General features: G+C 40.1%; 1 protein-coding gene and 1 long non-coding RNA gene across 9 annotated transcripts in view; one reads left to right on the plus strand and one right to left on the minus strand.

Annotated features, from left to right (window-relative positions):
* Positions 1-8,852, plus strand: part of FBXW7 (F-box and WD repeat domain containing 7) — a 173,881-nt gene extending 165,029 nt beyond the window's left edge. For all 5 annotated transcript variants that reach the window (XM_061476562.1, XM_061476554.1, XM_061476572.1 and 2 more), the window contains 3 exons: positions 1,049-1,274; positions 5,550-5,760; positions 6,783-8,852. In XM_061476562.1, coding sequence (XP_061332546.1) covers positions 1,049-1,274; positions 5,550-5,760; positions 6,783-7,051 — 706 coding nt within the window. In that variant the 3' untranslated portion in view covers positions 7,052-8,852. The remainder of the gene's footprint in view (positions 1-1,048; positions 1,275-5,549; positions 5,761-6,782) is intronic.
* LOC133281257 (uncharacterized) lies at positions 4-20,647 on the minus strand. 4 transcript variants are annotated; one of them, XR_009747443.1, is made up of 8 exons: positions 20,526-20,647; positions 13,460-13,769; positions 11,759-11,804; positions 9,608-9,697; positions 6,480-6,640; positions 5,539-5,719; positions 2,014-2,131; positions 4-130 (listed from the first exon to the last, which is right to left on the minus strand). It is a non-coding gene; the product is annotated as an uncharacterized LOC133281257 (long non-coding RNA). The 4 variants fall into 4 exon arrangements; XR_009747441.1 differs by lacking the exon at positions 4-130 and adding an exon at positions 165-611; XR_009747440.1 differs by lacking the exon at positions 4-130 and having other exon boundaries at positions 1,490-2,131.
* Between the last annotated feature and the right edge of the window lie 696 nt (positions 20,648-21,343).

The raw sequence follows: 21,343 nt of genomic DNA on the forward strand, positions 1-21,343 counted from the left end.
GGCTTGTCCAACGCTACAGTCACTGTTCAGCATATAATTTACACTTGTGCTCACAGCAAATGATTGTTAAACTTGGGTAGCTCATCCAAGATGGGGTGAAATACAAACCAGGTGAACCATTCAAACTAAACTACATAAATCAACACAAGGGAGGAGATGATTAATAGAAGCAAAAGCACAAGAGTGCTAATTAAAGAACAGAAATTGAGTCATGTACTTTATAAAGTCACATTCTGCCTTATTTCAAAACTAGTTCTTTGTTACGCTGTGATCCAGTCTCCCACGCTCTAAATAATTTCTTCTTTTTTGTCAGTGCCACAAACTTGTACTCATCTTGCAGAGTGACTGTTTAAGTATCGGCACTGCAGTCTTTTCTGTACCTTTTAGCTGATTATATCATAATTCCTCCCATGGTAAACCATGTCTTGATCCACACAACAAATGCTGGCAAAGCTCCTTTACCTGGCTGTGCTACGGAGCTGCTGACAGAGTGCCTGTTGGTTGCTTTCCTTCTTTTTCAAAGAACGATGAGGTTTTATCTTTATCAGTTCCATTAATATTAATTCCTTCTCATTTCTGTACTTGCCTAAAAAAGCCTTAAAAAGTTTAAACTGAAAAGAATCAAGCAGAATAACTGTTACTTTACTAAAACTTCTAAAGATCTTTGTTTCATTGTTATAATTAGTTAACTTAGTCATTAAAACAGAATGCTCCTAGCACTGACTGGAGCTCAGCATATTCATAAGCTTTCATAGACAGATACAAGAGCCCACATAATTTCTCATGGCATCATCATTTTGCTGTTCAGGAATTAAATGCCTTTTTAAATACTGGTTGCTAATTATATCAAATAGATCCTGAGGAGGTGAGTAAAGCACAGAAGGAAAAACAGTGAAGTAATTTTTGACCCTAGTAAAATGCCAGACTGGATCTTTGGTGGGTAGTGGACTAATGCTATCTCATGTCTCAAAATAAAACGTGTAACTGATTTATTGTAATACTTCTATGTCCAACGCTAAGTACAGAAGGGGTTTTCTTGTTCCTCCAGAGTGGTCAGTGGGTCTCGAGATGCTACCCTGAGAGTCTGGGACATAGAGACGGGCCAGTGTTTACACGTTCTGATGGGCCACGTAGCTGCAGTTCGGTGCGTTCAGTATGATGGCAGAAGGGTTGTAAGTGGTGCATATGATTTTATGGTCAAAGTGTGGGATCCAGAGACAGAGACCTGTCTGCACACACTGCAAGGGCATACTAACAGAGTCTACTCATTACAGGTATGTGATTTTCATCTGCTGCTTTAGTTTCCTTAAGTAACATTTGAAGTCAGTTTATTTCACCTTGTTTATTAAGTTGTGGGTACCTACTCCAGAATGACACCGGCCACAGGAACACAGAGGCATCTGCGATAGTGCCCTCTTTCATTTTGTTACACTGGTTATATGTTGTCTTTATTTAGAAACAGACATACTTTTTTTAGAAAAGTACTATCTAAAGCACCCAGTACAATAAAGCCCAAATCTCTATACCAGCAAATGAAACAGTTTTGTGGTTGCTGGGTTGTTTGGTTGGGTATTTTTTTTTAATCTTGCATGTGTTTTGGAGCTATGTTTTTGCTTTCCCCAAAGAAATTCAAAACTTACTGTTTTAAATAAATCAGATGATACAGTAATTGAAAATGTGCCAAAAACCTCATTGGATTAATGTTCTGAATTATGCAGATCCGCTTATCCTTATTTTGTAGTCCCATATTGCAGTTCTAAACTGTAATTCACAGAAAGACTGAACCTAAAATTTTAATGTTCCAGTGTAAATCTCCAGCCTTCTACTTCCTCTTCTCTGAGTAGAGGCCAGATCTACAACTGTGAGGCTTTGTCAACAGCGACATGTTACTGTAGATGCAGGTTATTGTGGTAGTGCTCTGTGGCATGGCTCTATTGCCTTCCGCTCACCCAGACTGCTCATCAGAACAAAGCTGGCAAAGATGCACAGAGCCCTCATGTAGACTTTCCTTACCTTTACTAACCCAAAAGAGTCTTGCTCATTCATAGAGTCAGAGCATCACTTCCAGGCGTTGAAAGGCGAAAGAAATTAATTTCATGCTTGTGCCTGTTCTCACCACAATCTGGCAGGACTTGAAAAACAAATTAACAAAGACAGTTCAAAATGGGGAAATCGCATTCAGCATGTAACTGGTCTGTGGCTCAGAAAGTGAAGCTTGGTGCTGGAGACATTTTTCATAAAGTTTGTCTTTCATAAGGTGTATCTCGCCATCATAGATAAAATATGAACAAAATACATAATTGGTTTCCTTTCTGTAAATACGTAGTAAAATTTATCAAACATCTCCAGCAATTCTCTTACATTCATATGCTGAGGAGTACTCTGTAGACAAGCAGCGAGCATGTTAAAAATGCTGTATGACCTACCTATCTCCAAAATATTCCGAGGGTTGTGTTTCAGCTAGGGCAGTTGGGAACATTTATGTTATTCTGCCTTATCTTCACCAGTGGCTCTTGTTTTGCCTTATGAATATTCATATCTTGCTCTGATACACTGGCAATAATGGATCAAATAATTGGGTTACGTTACACAGTCATGCTATGCACGCATGGCATTCTGAAACAAACTGGGGAGGGGCAAGAGGCTGCAGGTACTTTCAGTTTTAAGGACAGAAAGACTTTAAAATTGCATGGTGAGCCCCTGCCCTTTAGCCTGAATAGCCCCAAACATCAGAACTGCCATAAATAGAATGATCAGGCTGAATAACCAGCCTGTCCTCCCTGGCCCTGTGCAATGGCAGGTTCTGTTACACCTCAGTATTTCCCCAGTTGTACACCCCTTACCATTTTCCAGAGGTCCTTGCACAGAGGTTGAAGACTGCTGACCACATTGTGTTTTCTTACTCTTCCTTAGCTGACTTTGAAGTAACCCCCAGACTCTCTGGGTTCATAGATACAGCTCAACCACTGATCCAAACAGTTCTGTGTTTGACTGTGGTAGTATCAGGTAAAGTTTGTCTTGATGCCCAGCCTTAAAGCTCTTTTCTGATTACCTTACATGCAATAGAAATGAATACCATACATGGAATACAATTAATTTGCAGGGAAAGGGGAAAGAATTCAGAATTTTACATAAACCTGGTTTAGTTCCATTTAGGGGAGAAGAACATTCTCTAGTGTTTCCACCCAGCAAGTCTGCTCTGCTGCTTAACACTCCTCATCCTTTTATCTGAACTCAGATTAGTGTGCATCCTCTTTTGAAAGCAGAGTACCCAAAACAGGATGCAAAATTCCAGCCAAAGTCTTACCAATGCTTACTAGAAGTGAAAACTTACGTTATGTGCCTTACATAGCATACCCCTCTTTCAGATACGAAAGTGTCTTTTTTTTTTTTTTAGTTTATTTTCACCAGAAATGCAGTGCATGCAGCAGATAAGCAGTCTGTGTGTGCCAGTTGCTCTCTGCATTCTTTGGAACCCTGGTGCCATGCTCAACCATTTTTGACTGTAGAGGTCCGAGATGGGAGTCTTCTGCAGGTCTTATAAAAAGAAGCAGTCTCAGATAGTTGAGTTCCCTTAATTGGGTTCTTTCTTTGCCATTATTAGATACCAGCCAGTCCACATGGCCAAGTCGTGTCAGATTGCCCTTGCTACAACAAAGGCTCCTGCCCAGCCTCCATTCTCCCAGGCTGCAGCTGTACATTCATTCCCTGCCAAGCTGAAATCCTCACAGTTTTCTCTTGACTTTTACACTCTTTGCTTTGGGTCAGTTCTACTCTTTCAAATGTCACCCAAATCCTAATGAAAATACCAAATGCCAGACCCCACCTGCAACTCTTTCTGATATCTCTAATAATGCTGTGGACAAAGTTCTGAGCAGGATAGTATCCCTGCCTCAGATCTGCCTGCCTCTTTCTGAAAACGCAACCAAGACATCAGCCATTTCACATGGCTTTTTTACTCTGTCACAGGAAAAAAAAAATCATACTGGTTAAGATCATTTCCCCACAAATCTGTGTTTGCTGCTACTTACTGCATTGCTAAGGGCTTGCAACCAGATCAATTTGTTAGTTCCTTGTGAAAATTGAGCTTAGTCTGACCGATCCATAATTCCCCATCTCCCATCATCATCTCCTTCAATAAAGAAAGGAACTGTATTTGCTATCTGAAACTTGTCTGTTTTCCATGGGTTCTCAAAGATAGCAGCAGATGTCTCTGAGATTGTCTTAAAACAACTTGCCTTATGTGGATTTTTTTTCCCCATTCTAGCAAAAGCTTGTACTCAGTTGTCAGTGGTGTCAAGGCTGTGAGCCTACACTCAGATGGCTGAGGACTGAAGCAAAAAACAAGTCAAAGTAGCTGGCCTCACGTGCTGTTTCCTTCCCACTGAGCATAAGTGAGCTATTTTTTATTTTGGCTGTCCTCTTGTTTGGTTTTGGTTTGGGTTTTTTTTTACAGAATAGTAAAGCAGCTTTTGCTAGTTTTATCTTGTTTTATGCCCTGCCTTTCTGATTTTGTCCCAGTGCGCTCTTTTAAACACATCTATTGATCTGCTTTCTACTTTTTCGTACAATTCCTTGTGCTTTAGCCAAGTGGGTCTTGGTAATTTACTACGCTTCCTATCTTCCCTTCACACAAGGATAGTTTGTGTCTTTAAGAAGTGCCAACTCTCCTGAACTCTTCTTCCCCTCAGAGAATACATAGATAAAAACCTTATGGGAAGGAAGTCTCGATTTATTGAAGTATTCCTCCTTGAAGCCCACTGGTTTTATTCTACTGCTCTTTTCCTTCTTTGAGAATTCTGGACTCTTATCTTATTGTCACAATCACTCAAGTTACTTTCCACCTTTGTATTCTCTGCATGTTCAGTCCTCTTGGTCGAAAGTGTCTCATCTGTTAGCCGATTTCTCTACAAGTTCACATTCTACATTATTTTATATATACTGTATGCTCAGAAAAATCCAAGAATTTGGACACCCACGTTAGCCTGTTTGCCTTTCCTTACAATGACTTGGAAGTTAAAGTTTGTTACTGCACACAATGATGATTATAAAATGGCTAAACTCAGCATTTTTCAATTATATTCCTTCTACTTTCCTATGCTGCTCTTTTTCTGTAGATGATTCTGCATTAATGCTTTTGCCCTTCTCCAGCTTGAAGTCCCTCTGATTCGCAGAAAGCAGTTTTGGCTTGTTAATATTTTTATTAGGAAAACTACATTCTCTTAACTGTTGTATGCTGTAGTACAGTCAGGATTCTGTTGTGCTTAAAGGAGTTGTATTACCGCTAAAAGACCAGTGGTTCAGAGTCTTTTTCTCCTCGAACTGGGTACCGCAATAGCCCACGTCTGTTACAGGAAATCACGCTGACCATTAATCACCTGCTCTGATACCAAACGGCCATCTCTACTTAGACTGAATTCTTACATTATCATGCAGTTGCCATGGTGTATATATAGTATCTAATGTTGCACTTAGTGAGTTAAATGCTTAATAATCTTCTTTATAAGATCCTAATGTAATTGTTTGTAATAGATTTACCTTTCTTGTAGTTTGATGGTATCCATGTGGTGAGTGGATCTCTTGATACTTCCATCCGAGTTTGGGATGTGGAGACAGGCAACTGCATTCACACACTAACAGGCCACCAGTCTCTCACAAGTGGAATGGAACTCAAGGACAATATACTCGTGTCTGGGAATGCTGATTCTACAGTCAAAATCTGGGACATTAAAACAGGACAATGTTTACAGACATTGCAAGGTGAGCCTAAACTACCTTCATGTCAGTCAAGCTGTCCGCAGTAATCTATGCTGCAGATTCTCTATGAAAAAAACAAACAACTTGAAAATAATTACATACAGATAAACAAGCACAGACCACTTACATCTTAAATATTTTTCTGATGACAGCAGTATGATCTTTCTCTGAATTAGAAGAACAAAATGTATTTAATTTAATCTATTCAGATCACTTGCCTATTATGAAAGGCAGATGGTCTGGACTGATAGCAATTTGCTATGGGTGTATTAGCCTAATAAGCCACAGAAATATGTAGGAAGTGACATCTCAAAACAGTCAACGTATTTATATAGGGGTCACTTGGATTTTTCAAAGCTCACTGATTAATTGGATCGGGAGGCAAAGTACACTGTCTGTTGCAATAAATCAAATGAGTGGAAGATGTTTTCTTTATTTCAGTAAAGAAGAAAGATTGTTGTTGCTGTTTTGACAGTTGCCACTCAGGCATCGTGTACATGAACACATTGGTTTGTTCCTCCCCACAAAAAAGGTCCTTATATCATCCCCATATACCATATGCAGCATTGCTGGTTGGAACAGAGAATTAAATTTCCCTGTAAAGCAGATTCTGCTGATTTAACAGTCTATATTTATATGTCAATATATAACTGTCAATATTTAGTGATAATCTCATAGTAACACTTCAGAGCGACTTGGAGACAAACGCTTACAGCAGTCACCTCATTCTGGATGGTTAAGTTCATTTTCATCATCATCCAAGTGCACACTTGTCCTCCTGCTTGTACACAAGAAAATGAGATCACTGTAACAAAGAAGGAAATCCTGGGGGACTTTTCTATACCTGCATTCACTTATTTAAAGCATGGCAAGGCTTCTGTACCTCTAAAAGCACAAAAATTGAGTTAACACATCTAATAGATAGAAACAGCTGTATGCAAATAGTTAGGTATTTATTCTATAGGCAGTGCTGTCTGACTTTGCTTTCTAATTATACATGAAAATGTTTTGGTTTACCGTTACAGGTCCCAACAAGCATCAGAGTGCTGTGACCTGTTTACAGTTCAACAAGAACTTTGTAATTACCAGCTCAGATGATGGGACTGTAAAACTTTGGGACTTGAAAACGGGTGAATTTATCCGAAATCTAGTCACATTGGAGAGCGGGGGAAGTGGAGGCGTCGTGTGGCGGATCAGAGCTTCTAACACAAAGCTGGTGTGTGCGGTTGGGAGCCGCAATGGGACTGAGGAAACAAAGCTGCTGGTGTTGGACTTTGACGTGGATATGAAGTGAAGGGCAGAAAGATGAATTTGTCCAAACGTGCAGACGATGTTCTCCTGTCCCTCCCCCTGGGAAAAAAAAAAAAAAAAAAAAGGAAAAAAGAAAAAAAAAAAGAAAAAAAAATCCCTTGTCCTTGGTGGTGCAGGATGTTGCCTTGGGGCAGCAGATCCTAAAGACCTACAGACTACGAAGGAGAAGACAAAGATGACAAACTCTAACTGACAAGAGAGGCATTTGCTGTCTCGTCACATAAAAAGGCTACACTTCTGACCGGGGCAGCTTTGCAAAAATGCGACTTTTGAAACGAAACCAGGTGCAATTATTTCTTTACTTTCCTCCGTCTGCTCCTTGAGCAGTTTGGAGGTGAAAAAAAAATATTGTTACAGTTCTTGTTAAAAGGTTATTTTACCACAAAGATCTCAAAAGAAGCTGCACAGGCAAGCCTGCTCGTGCACCCCTGGGCCACCCTGGGTCCCGGCAGCCCCTCTGAGCAACATGCTGTCCTTTAGCCCCACTCTGAGCAGAGGGTTGGACCGGACAACCTCCAGAGGTCCCTTCCAACCTCTATGAGCAGTCACTGGTTGACTTTCAGAAACTAGAGAGCATCTGCAGTGAAACAAAACAAAAACAAAGAGTCCATTCCTGGTGTGGAAAAGCTAAAATATTACTGTGAATTGTTTTGTACAGTTTTATCAGAGCTTTTTCTTTTTTTTCCTTTGATTCCTCTTTTTTTTTTTTCCTTATTTTGCCAACCATTGCCAATGTCAATCACAGTATTAGCCTCTGTTTAATCTATTTACTGTTGCTTCCATCTACACTCTTCAACGCATAAGTTGCTCTGAGGTGGCAAGTTGTCCTGGGTTTTGAGAGTCCTCTGATGGATTTAATTCGCAATGCTGGTGCTAGAAGTAGGTCTTCAATTACGGGATTGTTGTCCCACCCCTGTACTGTATTCCCAGTGGCCAAACTTATTTATGCTGCTAAATGAAAGAAAGAAAAGCAAATTATTTTTTTTTATTTTTGTTTCTGCTGTGACGTTTTAGTCCCAGACTGAATTCCAAATTTGCTCTAGTTTGGTTACAGAAAAAGACTTTTTGCCACTGAAACTTGAGCCAACTGTGCCTCTAAGAGGCTGAGAGTGGAAGAGTTTCAGACAATTAAGAGTGAAGTTTGCCTGCAAATAAAGAATTGAGTGTGTGTGCAAAGCTTATTTTCTTTTTTCTGGGCAAAAATTAAAACACATTCCTTAGAACAAAGCTATTGCAGCCTGTTCTGTGGGGAAATTTTTCTTTGTGAGGGCTGTGGTGAATGGAATGAACATACATTAAAAAAAAAGACAAAATTTTTAAAAAATATGATAAAATACAAAAATGGAAATAAAGTTGCTGGTCAGTCTTAGTGTTTTACAGTATTTGAGAAAAAAAGAAACAATTGTTACAGTTATTGCTGGGAGGAACTGACAGAGCAAAAACTTCGTGTTTTTGTAAAGATGTCACATGCAAACAAGATGAGAAACGAAAGAGTCAAATGGTTTGCCTCATTCTCCAAGAGCCACAACTCAAGCTGAACTGTGAAAGTGGTTTAACACTGTATCCTAGGCGATCTTTTTTTCCTCCTTTTTTTTTGTTTTGTTTTTGTTTTATTTATAGTCTGATTTAAAACAATCAGATTCCAGTTGGTTAATTTTAGTTATGTAACAACTTGACATGATGGAGGAAAACAACCTTTAAAGGGATTGTGTCTATGGTTTGATTCACTTAGAAATTTTATTTTCTTATAACTTAAGTGCAATAAAATGTGTTTTTTCATGTTAGTATGTCTTTTTTTCCCCCCCCTTCCATTCCCCCAGTTGTTAATTCAATATCATCTCTCCTACAAAGGGTAAAGCAGGTCAAGTTGCTCAGCTTACTGGTAGATGCTGAAATATGTCGCAGGACTTTTTATGTAACCCTTCCACAAACAGGTGCACGAATGTCCTCTCCTTCAGTTACCGTATAGGATTTGTCACATGGGCTTCACAAACATGCGGGAAAGCCATTAGCTTCCTATCACTAAGAACGTGTCAGGATTTGGCTATAAAAAGCTGTTCAAGTACGCAAAACTTCTTCCGATAGCATCTTGTTACTGCATTAAATTGAAACTTGATGTTTATTATTTATGGATTTCAATCAATTGATTGCAGTCTGACAGCAGAGAACAAATCCATAAATACAACTAAAAATCAAAGTTAGGATTGTAGGAGAGCTTAAAATAAAGCTTCTGAAGAAGAAAAAAAACCACCCCCACATCATTCCAGATCAGTCCAACAGCAGTGTTATCAGTGCCCTGAAACCAAGGTAAGTCAAGTCATCAGCTGTCTTAGAAACTTACCACTTGAGTGTCATTTTCTCTCTCAAATCTCCTTGACCAAAATCATCATTTTTTCCTGTGTAAGACTATTCTGTTAGGGCAGAACATTTACTTGTTTGTCACAGTTTTCCCTGTAGAAAACTTGCATTGAAGAAAACCAAACCAAAACATTAGAAGAGAAAATACATGGATGGAAAAGCCAAATATTTACACACTTACACATCTATGACTATGTGCTATTCAAATGTAGTTCCAATCCCAGTGTTACGCAAAACGAGCGATGCTGAAGGATGACGCTTCCATCTGGCCCTAGAGATTAAAAAGCCGTAGAGGATGACTGAGGAGCTACAAATTGTAAAAATCTGTTCACTGAACTGGCGTTTAAGGAGAAAAAAATGCAGCAGTCACTGACAAAAGCTATGATCATCTCAGTATTTATATGAAAACAATGCAAGAACTAATCCTCTCCTAAAATGACAGTGAAGGATTGCCAGGACTTCACATTGTTCTGCTGAGAATGTGGGCCAGGACTCGGCCCGCTGGATGACAGAAGGTACGTCAGGCTGCACTGAACTTCTGGTGAGAGGGGATGGAAATACAATGGTAAAACTATGAATAATTGAACGCAGAGAGCAGAGCCATAGCTTTTAAGATTATATAATTCTCTTTCATGATTTGGAGAAATTGCAACAACATGTATTCAAAGAGCTAAGGCGCTGGCCTGACACTGCAGGAGAAGGAGAGATTTCTGAGTAACACTGTGCTGGAGGGCAGGAATACAAATCGGGGCAGAAGAGAAAAATGACAGAAAAGGAAAACTTTACAAATCCACATTAGTTCAAGGTGTGTTTAAGCAGCCAGTATGACCAGGAGCAAAATGTGCTTAACCAGAATTGCGAAGTTTTCCCATTGTTAGTATAGTTCCAACACTATCTTAAGTTCACATTCATGCAGAATAACTTGAACCTGCTAAGCAAACAGCGTTTATAGCTTCCTTCACCCCAGATTTAGGTTAGAAAAAAACGGTGGCTGCAAAATGTAGATACGCCAGACTAAATACAAAGCCCAACACGGTACTTTTAGAAAAGTAATTTTTGAGTCTTTTTTTCCCCTTCAGTAAAATAACTTCACAAAGTTAATTGTGTGGCACTCTGCAGACTTCTGTTTTGTGAGAAATCTGGTTAGGTTTGTAGGATTTGATGTTGCTGATGGGACATCTCAACAACATAGCTCAATAAGCACAAATTTGTTCATTTGTTTAAGTAACGACATTTCAAAAATGGGCCTGTAGCAAACACATTGTGTGTAAGAAGCTGTTGAAGCACTTTTGCTTTACCATCTCCTTATTACCCGCTTTATGTTGAAGCACTCACCCTAACACAGTTCACTTCATATGAAGTCTGGTTTGGCAGCGCATGCTCCAACCATGACTGTTCAGGAAGCATCTTCCTTTTGTGTAATTAATTAGATTTGGATTTTAAGGTGGGTGGTGGTGTTTTAAATAAAAACATTCAATAATGCTAGTAGAAGAGTAACTGCTTTATGCTTTCAATACACAGGCACTTGCATCTAATGGCTTAGTTATGGTAAGCTATGTCAAAATATCCACAGCTATCCCAGAGAGATAATTGCAGTAGTGTTTCTGGCATCTTAGCTTCTTATTTTAACATGGATTCCCTTTTTAATTCTTGATTTAGCCCCAGAAAGCAGAAAGAGCTTCCTTATTTTCTCCTGTATCTGAAGCCAAGTGAACAACATTAAACAAAAATTTTTAATAGGTATTATTCTTACTGGACCTTGATTTTAGCTAACAGTAAGTAAGAGCTAGTGTTGCCACTGCCTCCAACAGCCCATTCCTATGGTCTCAATTTAGTTACTCAGAAAGACCAGCTATGTCCTTTCCAATTTGTAGTTCAGATCAGCAGCTCTCCCAACAGAGCACAGTGCTGCCCTGAAGCCCAGAGACAGGATTCCTTTGGGGTGTAACTAAATCAGAAGCAGCTCTCCAAGAGCACACCCCAGGCACCTGAGCCACTACATGAGCATGTGGGACTAAACCAGAGCTAGTCCAACACCTCAAAAATACATGCAGGTGGACATTAGATCCTCAGGACCAAGAAACTGGCATTACAGCTCTGTCTCTACTGCACAGCACTTCGTGCTAGTGCAAGTGTAACCTTCAACAAACCATATCCCACAGCACCCCTGCCTCCTGGTTCATAAGCAGCACCCAGCTCCCATCCAGATTATCAGCAGCAGAAAAACAGAACCTGCCCGATAACACTATAGAGGTTTTGCCAAACTCTCAGCATGCTTACGGACATGTTCTTCTGATTGGCTTACGGAATCCAGTTTAAAAGAAATACATACCTCTCAGTATCAGTCTAGCCAAAATTTCCTACCAGCAAGTCAATACCTGAATCATTCAAAAAAAGAATGGAATTCTGTAATTAGGTAGGTGAAAGAACCAGATTCTAAAAACAAACAAAACTTGCCAGTAATTACTTGAGTCACTCTGACCAAACAAATGTTAGTTACTTGAAGGGTAATATCCATACTGACCACTGAATCTTTAATAAAGTGGGAATTTTTCCACATCTCCTGCCATTTTATCTATAACCTTGATCCCTGACAGCGTTCAGATACACATGCTGTGTGATGATGTTTCGTTTTTTACGATCGTATACGATGTTTATACATTAAGTATATGACCTATACGATATACACCAGGCTTTTCAAACTTCACCTAAAAATGATATATACAATTTTTCAAACCCCTCTTCAAGCATCAGTGCAGGTTTGTAAATACAATAGATATTTTAACATAAAAGCTGCTCCAGATCCCTTCTGAGACAGACAGTCTGACAAAGTAGGTGTCACCAAAAAGTCAGCAGCTACTACAGGCTCCTGCTCCCTGTTCAGATTGCCAAACACCCCAGCAGCTGTAGCGGCACTTCAGAGGAAAGAAATGGTGCATTGTGCTGCCATGAGTACACACTGACAAGGAGAAATGCTGCAGCATTCTGTGAGTGCAGCTGCCTAAGGACTAATGGCTTTAAGCCCATGTACACTGCATTGCTCAGCCTGGATGGGACATTAAGAGTCCTATAAAATCATAACTAAGCTAGGACAGAATCTCCCCACCAACTAGAGATGGCAGAAATCATTAATCACAGAGGTTGCTGCTCAAGATCTTGCAGCACCCAAGAATCTAGCGGTGACTCTAAACTACTCGCTGTACAGGACAACTGAGACTTGTTCAAAGGCATCCTCCAGCTCTCCTGTATCCTCACCTCTGGCTTGCTTAGATCCAACTTCTACTGCCTGATTCCTACTCACAAGCCGATTTTGTTGAGCCCTACATGGTAGCAATAGTTTTGGTGAAAGATAAACTGCCTGATTTGTCTTCTGCATCTCTGTTCTGCTGGAATCTCTTCTGTACTTTTTGCCACTTTCTGCACAGGGACAGCACAACCTCAAGTCTTAATACTTACTGCTCCAAGGCAGTACACGAAGATGAGAAGGCATGATTCAGCCCAGTATGACACATTTATCATCAGTATTGCTAAAATTATTTCCACCCTCAGTCTAGACTGAAAATAATATTCTAGACCTGGTGTAATGAAATGAGTTTCAAGTTGATTTCAATTATTTATTTTTTCCACACATGAAGATTTGAATGTCACAAACTTCATCCAGCTTGGGTTTCTTCATGCCTGTAAAATAGGCACATCCTAAGAAGCTTCACAGTTTAAGTAGGATCATGAATCTTGTTGCCTAGAAGCTGAGAGAAGTCATGATCTACGGACAATGAAAAACAGGAAAGCCTATGTGAGCTGGATGAGAAATGACCTATGGAATTAAGGGAAAGAGAGGTGAAATGAATTTGGGGATTTTTCTGTCCAAGAGATCATAGTTTTAAGTCCTAAAAGAGCTAGTATGGGGTATTTCATCATCCTGGCCAACAAAACACAGGAGTAAGCTTTCTTTAATGAACCCTTGAGTCTGGCTGCCCTGTAATTGAGGATACGACTGATGGTGTTAGCTCTGAGTCGCATGAACTTCTCTTACCTCAGGCAGGTTGCTTGATGGGAAGATGAATGAAATGCCCCTGGACCTCCTCCTTCTGTCTGGCTCCTCATGTCAGCTGGCCAGATGTCTGACATGCAGGTTTCACAGGGTGCTTACAGTGCACTATTCCAGAGTGCTTTGTTCTTTCAATTTAAAACAGGAAACACGGAATGCAGAAGATCCAAAAACTTCAAAGGCAGTTTCCATTGCCAAAGGAGGTGCATTTCAACTCAAGTTCACTCTCTAGATTAAATATTTAAATCTGACAGTGTGGGAAGATGCTTCCCACCTTCAAGAGGACGGATGGTTTCTAAGGAATAGAGAAATTTAGATTACTTGGCCATAAATATCAGTGTGGTAAACTGAGCAGTAAAACTGTTGCTAAAAAGGAGTTTTATTTTGAGCTCCTTGGTTTATTTTCTAATAATAGCACAGCTTTGCAAACACACAAACAATATAAAACATGTTTCCTTTACCCTGATACACAGAAGATCTGAGTACTACATTTCCCTCTCTTTTCAAACTGTTATTTGCTTTTAAGTTTCTTGATATATTTCATTGCTGATTTGAAATTTTCACATTATAGTTTGGTAAAAAAGGAAGAACTCAAAAGCTGTAGACTAGACAGGGCTCCAAAAATGTGCCTGCAAACAGTTTGCTGCTATTTGTCTGCTTTGGTGTTCCTCCAGTCAATTCTCAGTTGACAGGAGGGAATGTTTCAATTAACTAGCATACACATTTTCCCAAACAAACAAGTTTTATAGAAACGTGTTATGATGTTGGCCCCAGGGGAAAAGTTTCTTGATTGTTTCTGTTGATGTTTCTATTGCCTATTTAGCACATGCTTTAGGCATGTAGGATGCTGTCTTTACCATTCTGCTGACTACTGCCCCACTTCAAATACCCCAGTTTCATCCAGAACAACATGGTAAGCGATGGTATTTGTTTCCACCCTTCAGTCTCACACACAGTTTTACATTTCAAAAGCAGGTAACTGTTCAGTCCATTCACCTGTTCACCCGCAGTCATTTACCAGCGGAACCACCTCTTAAGACCTCACCATTTATCACTGTTGGCCATATGGCAGAATAGGGACAACCCAGGGCACAGGAGCAGTAAGACAGAGGAATGTTCTATGTGAGGTATCGCTAATGTGTCCATCTGTTAGTATAACTAAAGGGGATATGGCTCCGCTAAGCCACAGGTCTTCAATTTGAGTTGAAAAATTCAAGATTACAGCCTGTATTTTAAAAGGCTCAAACTACATGTTCATTTCTATATATACATAGTCACATCTTGAAACATTTCTGGTTTTACATATTTTAAAAAGACTTGATAACTACATAATCTTTCTGTTTTCCTCTATTTGCTTCCCTCATTTTCTCTTTTCTTTGACACTCACACTTCAGTTTCCTTTCTCCTTCAGTTTCATTTCCTCCTTTGTCCTGTTCCCTATGTTTTTCTTTTCATGTTTTACCAATCCAGCCCCTGTTTTTCACTTTTTTTTTCCAATCCTCCCCATCTTTCCCTATTTGCAGGCTTCTCCACTTAAAACTGTCATAGCCAGCTTCTCTCTCTTCCCTCTGTTGGCGAGCTGGAGCCTTTTTCACACCACTCTATAGATACAAGATATACAAGAGAAACATAAGACAGATGAGAAACAAATACAGAGCACTCAGAAAAAAATAAATTGTCTGCTTGAAAATGAAAGATCTAACGTTACTCTATCCACAGCCCACAGATGATCCAAATGGTCTAGCAGGACTAGGTTCAGGCCTTCTAAGCACAGACTGGTCTACCACCACTTTCATAAACAACTGAGCAAAAACCATTGCCTAATTCAGGAAGCAGGCAGAAGCATTCTCTCTTTTGCTGTCTGCAAAAATATAGTGTTTTCTTTAAAAATCCCATTTTCTTGCTCCTTAAGAAAAAGGCAAGTTTGAAAATATTCCTCATTACAAAACATGGGTGATACATGGTTTGCTAAATCGGTGCAGAATTTAGAATTTACTTTTGGCAACAAGCCTCTAGACAGATTCACCTCTGGACAGAAGCTGTCATCCCAGCAGATGCCTATTTCATAAAGCTCTGTAGAAGTATAAATAAGAATTTGAGGCTGTAAATGAACCTGTGTTCCAAACTTAACAACAGTGGCCGATATTCCTTCCGGTACTACCAACACAGCACAGCTGGGATAGCACGGTCTGTCAGGGTATGTTAGGAACAGAATATAAACCACGTCTAAAACAATCTAGTGCACACTGCTCACTAATTCTTAATATGCACTGACAGCATAAGCAATAAAAGCTGCAGAGCCAGCATATGAGGTGACTGCATACCAGGTATACTACACTGGCACTGGTGAAATTTAACTCTTCTAGTGACACAATAAATCTCTATATAAATGAAAAAAGGCCAGGGACATCCACCACTTCTCTGATGCTTGGCTTCCGCATAGTGTTAAACCAGTGTAACCTAATTCAAAAGGATAAGCAGCTATTAAGCACACAAACTGTCCAAAGCAACAAAGACACAGACAAGACATTCTCATCTTTGCAGAACAAAAAGCAGTAAAACCAACCAAACAAAAACCACACAACAACCACTCAAACCAACAAAACTCAAATTCCAGTATCTTTTACCTCCTTGTTTGTTTCATTTCAGCTTAATGATACTACTAACAATTGCCGGTGAGAGGTCTCCTTGTAAATGCATTCCCACCCCAGCTCTGTGTATACCATCCACACAGACTGTACGGCTGCATTTACCCAGTGGGAAAGATAAATAGGATTTGCCTCATGGTTCTGTTTTTATTTTTGCTCATTCTAGTCAAGCATTTTGCTCTTGGTTGTTGCTTTATAAACAGAACACAACTACCCGACTTCCCCACAGCTTGAACAGATGAGTGTTGCAGCTCAGCCTTTCCAGGCTGAAGGATCATTGGATCAGGGAAAATGAGTTAGAATTAGACAGACGTTCAAAGTCCAACAAAGCGGGACATGTGGCTAGCATTGTATCTCGAATGCCTGAGGTGAAGAAGCCTTCCCCACTGACAACCAGACTAATGCCCCACACAGCTAACAAGAGTCACCACGTATCCTACAAAGGCAGTTCAAATTGACATTAAGGGAGCAGAAACTCTTCCATAAACATAAGGAGCACACCAGAGAGAAAAAGAAACACACAGGTTTAATATTATAATATTCTGATTTGCTCTTGGAAAACCCACACAATATCCCCTTTATGCAATCTGATTTATCAGCCAGCACAATGTAGACAAAATTGTTCTGACAGGAAGGTATGAGTTCCTTTAATTTGCAATTCTCCAAATGAAGCTAATTAATACCTGAATCCAGTTATTTATGCACACAAATCAGAGCTTAAATTTTCTGCATCACAGAAGTGCCCTCTTCCCACACACCCAGCTGGAACAAGCACATGCAGATGTACCTCCAGCCATTGACCATTTCCTCTAGGCTGGGCATAGCCACCAAACATCAAACAGACCCTCTATAAAAGGATCTCTCTCTCTCCATGGCTGTTCTCTAAAAGTTCCGACTATTGCCTGTAAAGGTTATACTTCCTATGACTTTGGCTTTTGGTAAAAACAACACAGGTGAAACAAAAACACTGCTCAACAGGCCTGAGAATGGAAAAATTGTTTTTTTAGCTGTGTGATAAACAGGAAGAAGTTATCTCGGTCATAAAATAAATAAAGTGACAGTAGTAATACCTCACACAAATCCGAAATTTACCTTACCTACACTGTAGGACACTTTCCCTGTACCTAGGTAAGACACAGGGAGACAAATAACCGTGAAGTTCTTGTGGTATTTTTCTTTTACAGGAGGGATGGCTATTCCAACTTGCTCTTATTACAAAATGTAGAAAACCTACTTTCAGTGTAACCCTTGTCTCACCTTCTGCCAACTCAGGATATAAATTTTGCACTACTCTTGGAAAGCAGTGTGGGTTTTTGAGAGGCACTTCTGTTCAGAAGCCTGCTGCAGGATGCAGCATGTCCTCTGACATCCGTGTTTAGTAATGAGAGTGCCTAAGTTTCCATCTCGCATCTTCTTAGGCATCTTCCAGCATCCACCTATTATGCATTAAACAGTGAGCAATTGAGAGTTCAAGCAAATGACAGGGAGGAATTAGCCCCTAGGAATACGTCTAGCTACAGTTATGCTCTATGAAGGTTAGAGGCCCAATTCCTCCTCATTTAAATCTGATATTGAAGGAATTTATGGAGCTTTATCCAAGCTACTAATTTGCAATTTTACTGCAAACAATTTACAATCAAATGAAGGGAAAGCTAGAAGCAAAGAGTACATTAATGACTTAGTTTTCCTTTTGCATTTCTCTTCATTTTATTTTCCAGCAAAGACCAAGAATTAAAAAATTGGATAATTGGCCAGTAAATAAACTTTTTTCTTATAATTATTACTTGCATGAAAGCTGCAAGTAATATTTATAAGAAAATAAACTGCTGGAAGTGTTGTCTTCTGCTGAGGACAATCCTGTATGACCAACCTCCAGCAAGAGAAATCAGGAAAACATCATTGTTTCTCACACTGTAAGTTCATGCTCTAACAAAGCAGCACAACTGTCAATTCGTATCTGAATATAAAATTTGTTGTTCTAGGATAGCAATATGCAATTTGTAAATTATACAGCCACATGTACTGTAAGATGATACTTAAAAACACAGTAACTATTATGTCAAAAATAAAGCATGATTGTCAAAGCAGCTTTTGTAATACACCACTAGAGTTTCACCTACAGTGCAGCTAAATCAGTGATGATGTTATTAGGTTTGGAGGCAGTCTAAAGGCATTGGTCAAGCACTAAGCCTCAGTCTAGGAGAAGGAGTTAGGACAGGTGGCTGTTTCACAGGGCAGCAGTCAGTCTGAGTCTTGCTCCTAAAAGACACACCCCGCTGCCCCCTCCGGAACCAGCTCTGGTGCCAAGCTGATCTGCCAAGACAGTTGGAGAACTCGGTTTTATAAACAGTTCATTTACTGGAGGGTTAGTGAGGCTGAGTTGGCTCAAGGCAGTCAGTTACCTTCCAACACATGGGAAGCAAGCGGCCAGGAGCAAGACAGGTCTGTCCCTCCCAGCATCAGAGAGATGCTAAACCTCAGAAGACACTGAGCCAGGTTAATATCTCAAACCAAAACCTGCCAGGGAAACTGGGGGTGCTGCACTCATCTCAACTCCTTTCATTCCTGCATCTGTTGTCTTACTTATTCTCACGTTCATAGGACACCCAGACCCATTCAGATAGTTAAATCCCTTTGGCAACAGTTACCAGCAAGATCAGCTTAGGAGCTCAAAGCACATCCTCTGAGCAGCTTAACCATCTCAGCAAACATCACCATAACACTGGACCAGACTGAACTGGTTTTCTTAAAGAAGTGATCTGAAATTTTACCCCAACTTAATGTCCATGGCTAGGCAATCAGCACAGACTCTGAACACCAAGACCACCTGCTGCTCTTATATAAAGAAACCTTCTGAAGGAAACGTAATGGCTGGAGAGAAGATGCTCAAGATGCCTTAGCCAGCACATCTTCAACACAACCTCTGCAGAAAAAAGGACTCAAGCACCTATACAGCAAACTTTCAACTCATCTCTGTTCCCAGACCTGTTCATTTGCATGATGCCGCATGGGAAAACAGGAAGCTGTTGTAGGAGTAGAAATCCCACACGCTGCCGAGAAGGTGTTCAATGTCTGGGGTGGAACCCGCCGTTTTTGCCTCCAGGTGTATCTGTACCGTGTTTGCTCATTATGAAGAGCAGTTACAGAGCTTGATCCCAGCATGGAGGAACAAGTCTGAGTCCTGCTTAAGATGTGAAAGTGCAAGACGCTGAGACACGTAATTGGGCAGAAAGCTGGGCCTGGCCCAACTTGGCTGAGTAAAGTAAATCAATATGCCATCAAGGAGAGTAATGCAGCAAGGTAAAAAGTTTGGTTTGCAGACCACACTCTCTCCAGTGGTTTGAAATCAAAAAGCTTTCTTCTTCTAGCTAGGCAGACACACACAAAGCACTCCTCTGAACCAGAAGCATATGACAGAAACCCAAGGTCCCATGAGCACTTTCCTGAAAGCATCCTCCTAGGCTGACAAGAGAGACAGAGAGAACCTCTACAGCTGAATCAAGCATTAGTACCCAGAAAGAAAACAGTTTCAGCCAAAGTCTTGCTGGGCTGAGAAAAAGAAGGAAGAACTGAATTCAGGTAACTAGCACCGGATATTAAACATTATACCGGTAAACAAAGAACAGACATCAATTCCAACATCCAAATACCTGTCAAATAGCTCAGATTATTTTCAGGACTGAATCACAGAAGAGTTTGGGTTTGAGGGGACCTTTAAGTATCATCTAGTCCAATCCTCCTGTGATAAGCAGGGACTTGAACACTTCAAATGAAGGGGCATCCACAAGTTCTCTGTGCAACCTGTTCCAGTGTCTCAGCCCCCGCATCATAAAAAAACTTCTTCCTTGTGTCCAATCTAAATCTACTCTCAGTTAAAACCATTGTCTCTGGACCTGTCACCACAGGCCTTGGTAAAAAGTCTCTCCCTTTCTTATAAGCCCCCTTTATATATCTCACTGATGCTCTCATTGGAAAATGCTATGAGGAACAGGCCAAGGAAATGCAGACTGGGAAAACATCCTGAATGCCTAAGAGAAAAGATAAATGCCACACCAGGCTTTAGGGAGGCAGCAAACTCAACTAGAGATAAAAGGTTACGTCTTGAAAAACTTAAGCAAATGAAAGCAGCCGCGTTTCTCTGTCATCTTGTATTCTGCAGGATCGTTCATGCTTGTACAAAAAGAGCAAAGCGAACATAAGTTGTATAATGCTAGAAGTGCTCGTACAGTTATAAAGGGCTGCATGAAGTGCATGCCCTTGAGCTGAGGCCTACACCCTCCTAAAAAGGAACACTCGGTGGGGCAGCAGTAGCAATCGTTAGCTCTCACCACAGAATACTTGGCAAAGACAAGGAGCAAAATGCAGCTGTAGTTTTAAATTAGCCTTTGCACTCTGCTACCCACCTTGGAGCTGCTTCGTGGTGGTCCAGCCTTCCAGCACAAGGCAGAGCAGCTGAAAGATGCCAACTGCTAGTGCCCCCAAGGGCTCATTACAGCAGTCACAGGCTGCCATATATTTTCCTCAGGTGCAGGGATTACCCAGATATTCTTCTCTTCCCTCCTTCTTTTCCCTGCAATCATGTTTGAATTGAACAATCGTTAATCTAAAAGCTTTCTGCTACACAATAAATGTTTCAATCATTTCTCTGTGCTAATGTCTTAAGAGTTTAAATGAGCTAACTTGCATTTTGGCACCAGAGCAGGGTAAAAAACTTTCAGAAATTACCTGGGAAAGGTACTTGTGAAACACAAATTTGGCAAACAAATTAACAAATAAGAGATTAGGCTGCGCAAGGAGAGGCATAAGTGGAAGATGTAAATAAAGGAAGAGGTAACGGATCATTTTAGGACTATATATTCAGGGCTAAGCATCTTAATGTGGGAAAACAATACAAAGATTCACAGGGCAGACATCCAACGAGCCCAAGAGACCTAAAAGGAAAAGGACATAAAACTAGATTACATAAAATCTACATGTATTTGCAGATGTGAAGCTGGGAATTTTGTGGATTAAAATAATGACAATGATCTAAGCATAACAAGAAGAAATCAAGAAAAAAAAAAAAAAATCAGACAACTGAGATGAAAATGTTTCATAGTAAAAATTACAAGGGAATGGAATGGTTTCTCAAAATCAGCAGCTAAAGTTTGAAAAACCTTGACTTTAAAAGTGCATCAGAAAAAAATAACAGAATAGCAATATAGATTAGAAACTTGGAAAA

This window comes from Pezoporus flaviventris, unplaced genomic scaffold, assembly GCF_033815535.1.
Source record: "Pezoporus flaviventris isolate CSIRO_AGI_PZ_B2104156 unplaced genomic scaffold, CSIRO_AGI_Pfla_v1 ptg000002l, whole genome shotgun sequence".
NCBI classification, from domain to species: Eukaryota; Metazoa; Chordata; class Aves; order Psittaciformes; family Psittacidae; genus Pezoporus; species Pezoporus flaviventris.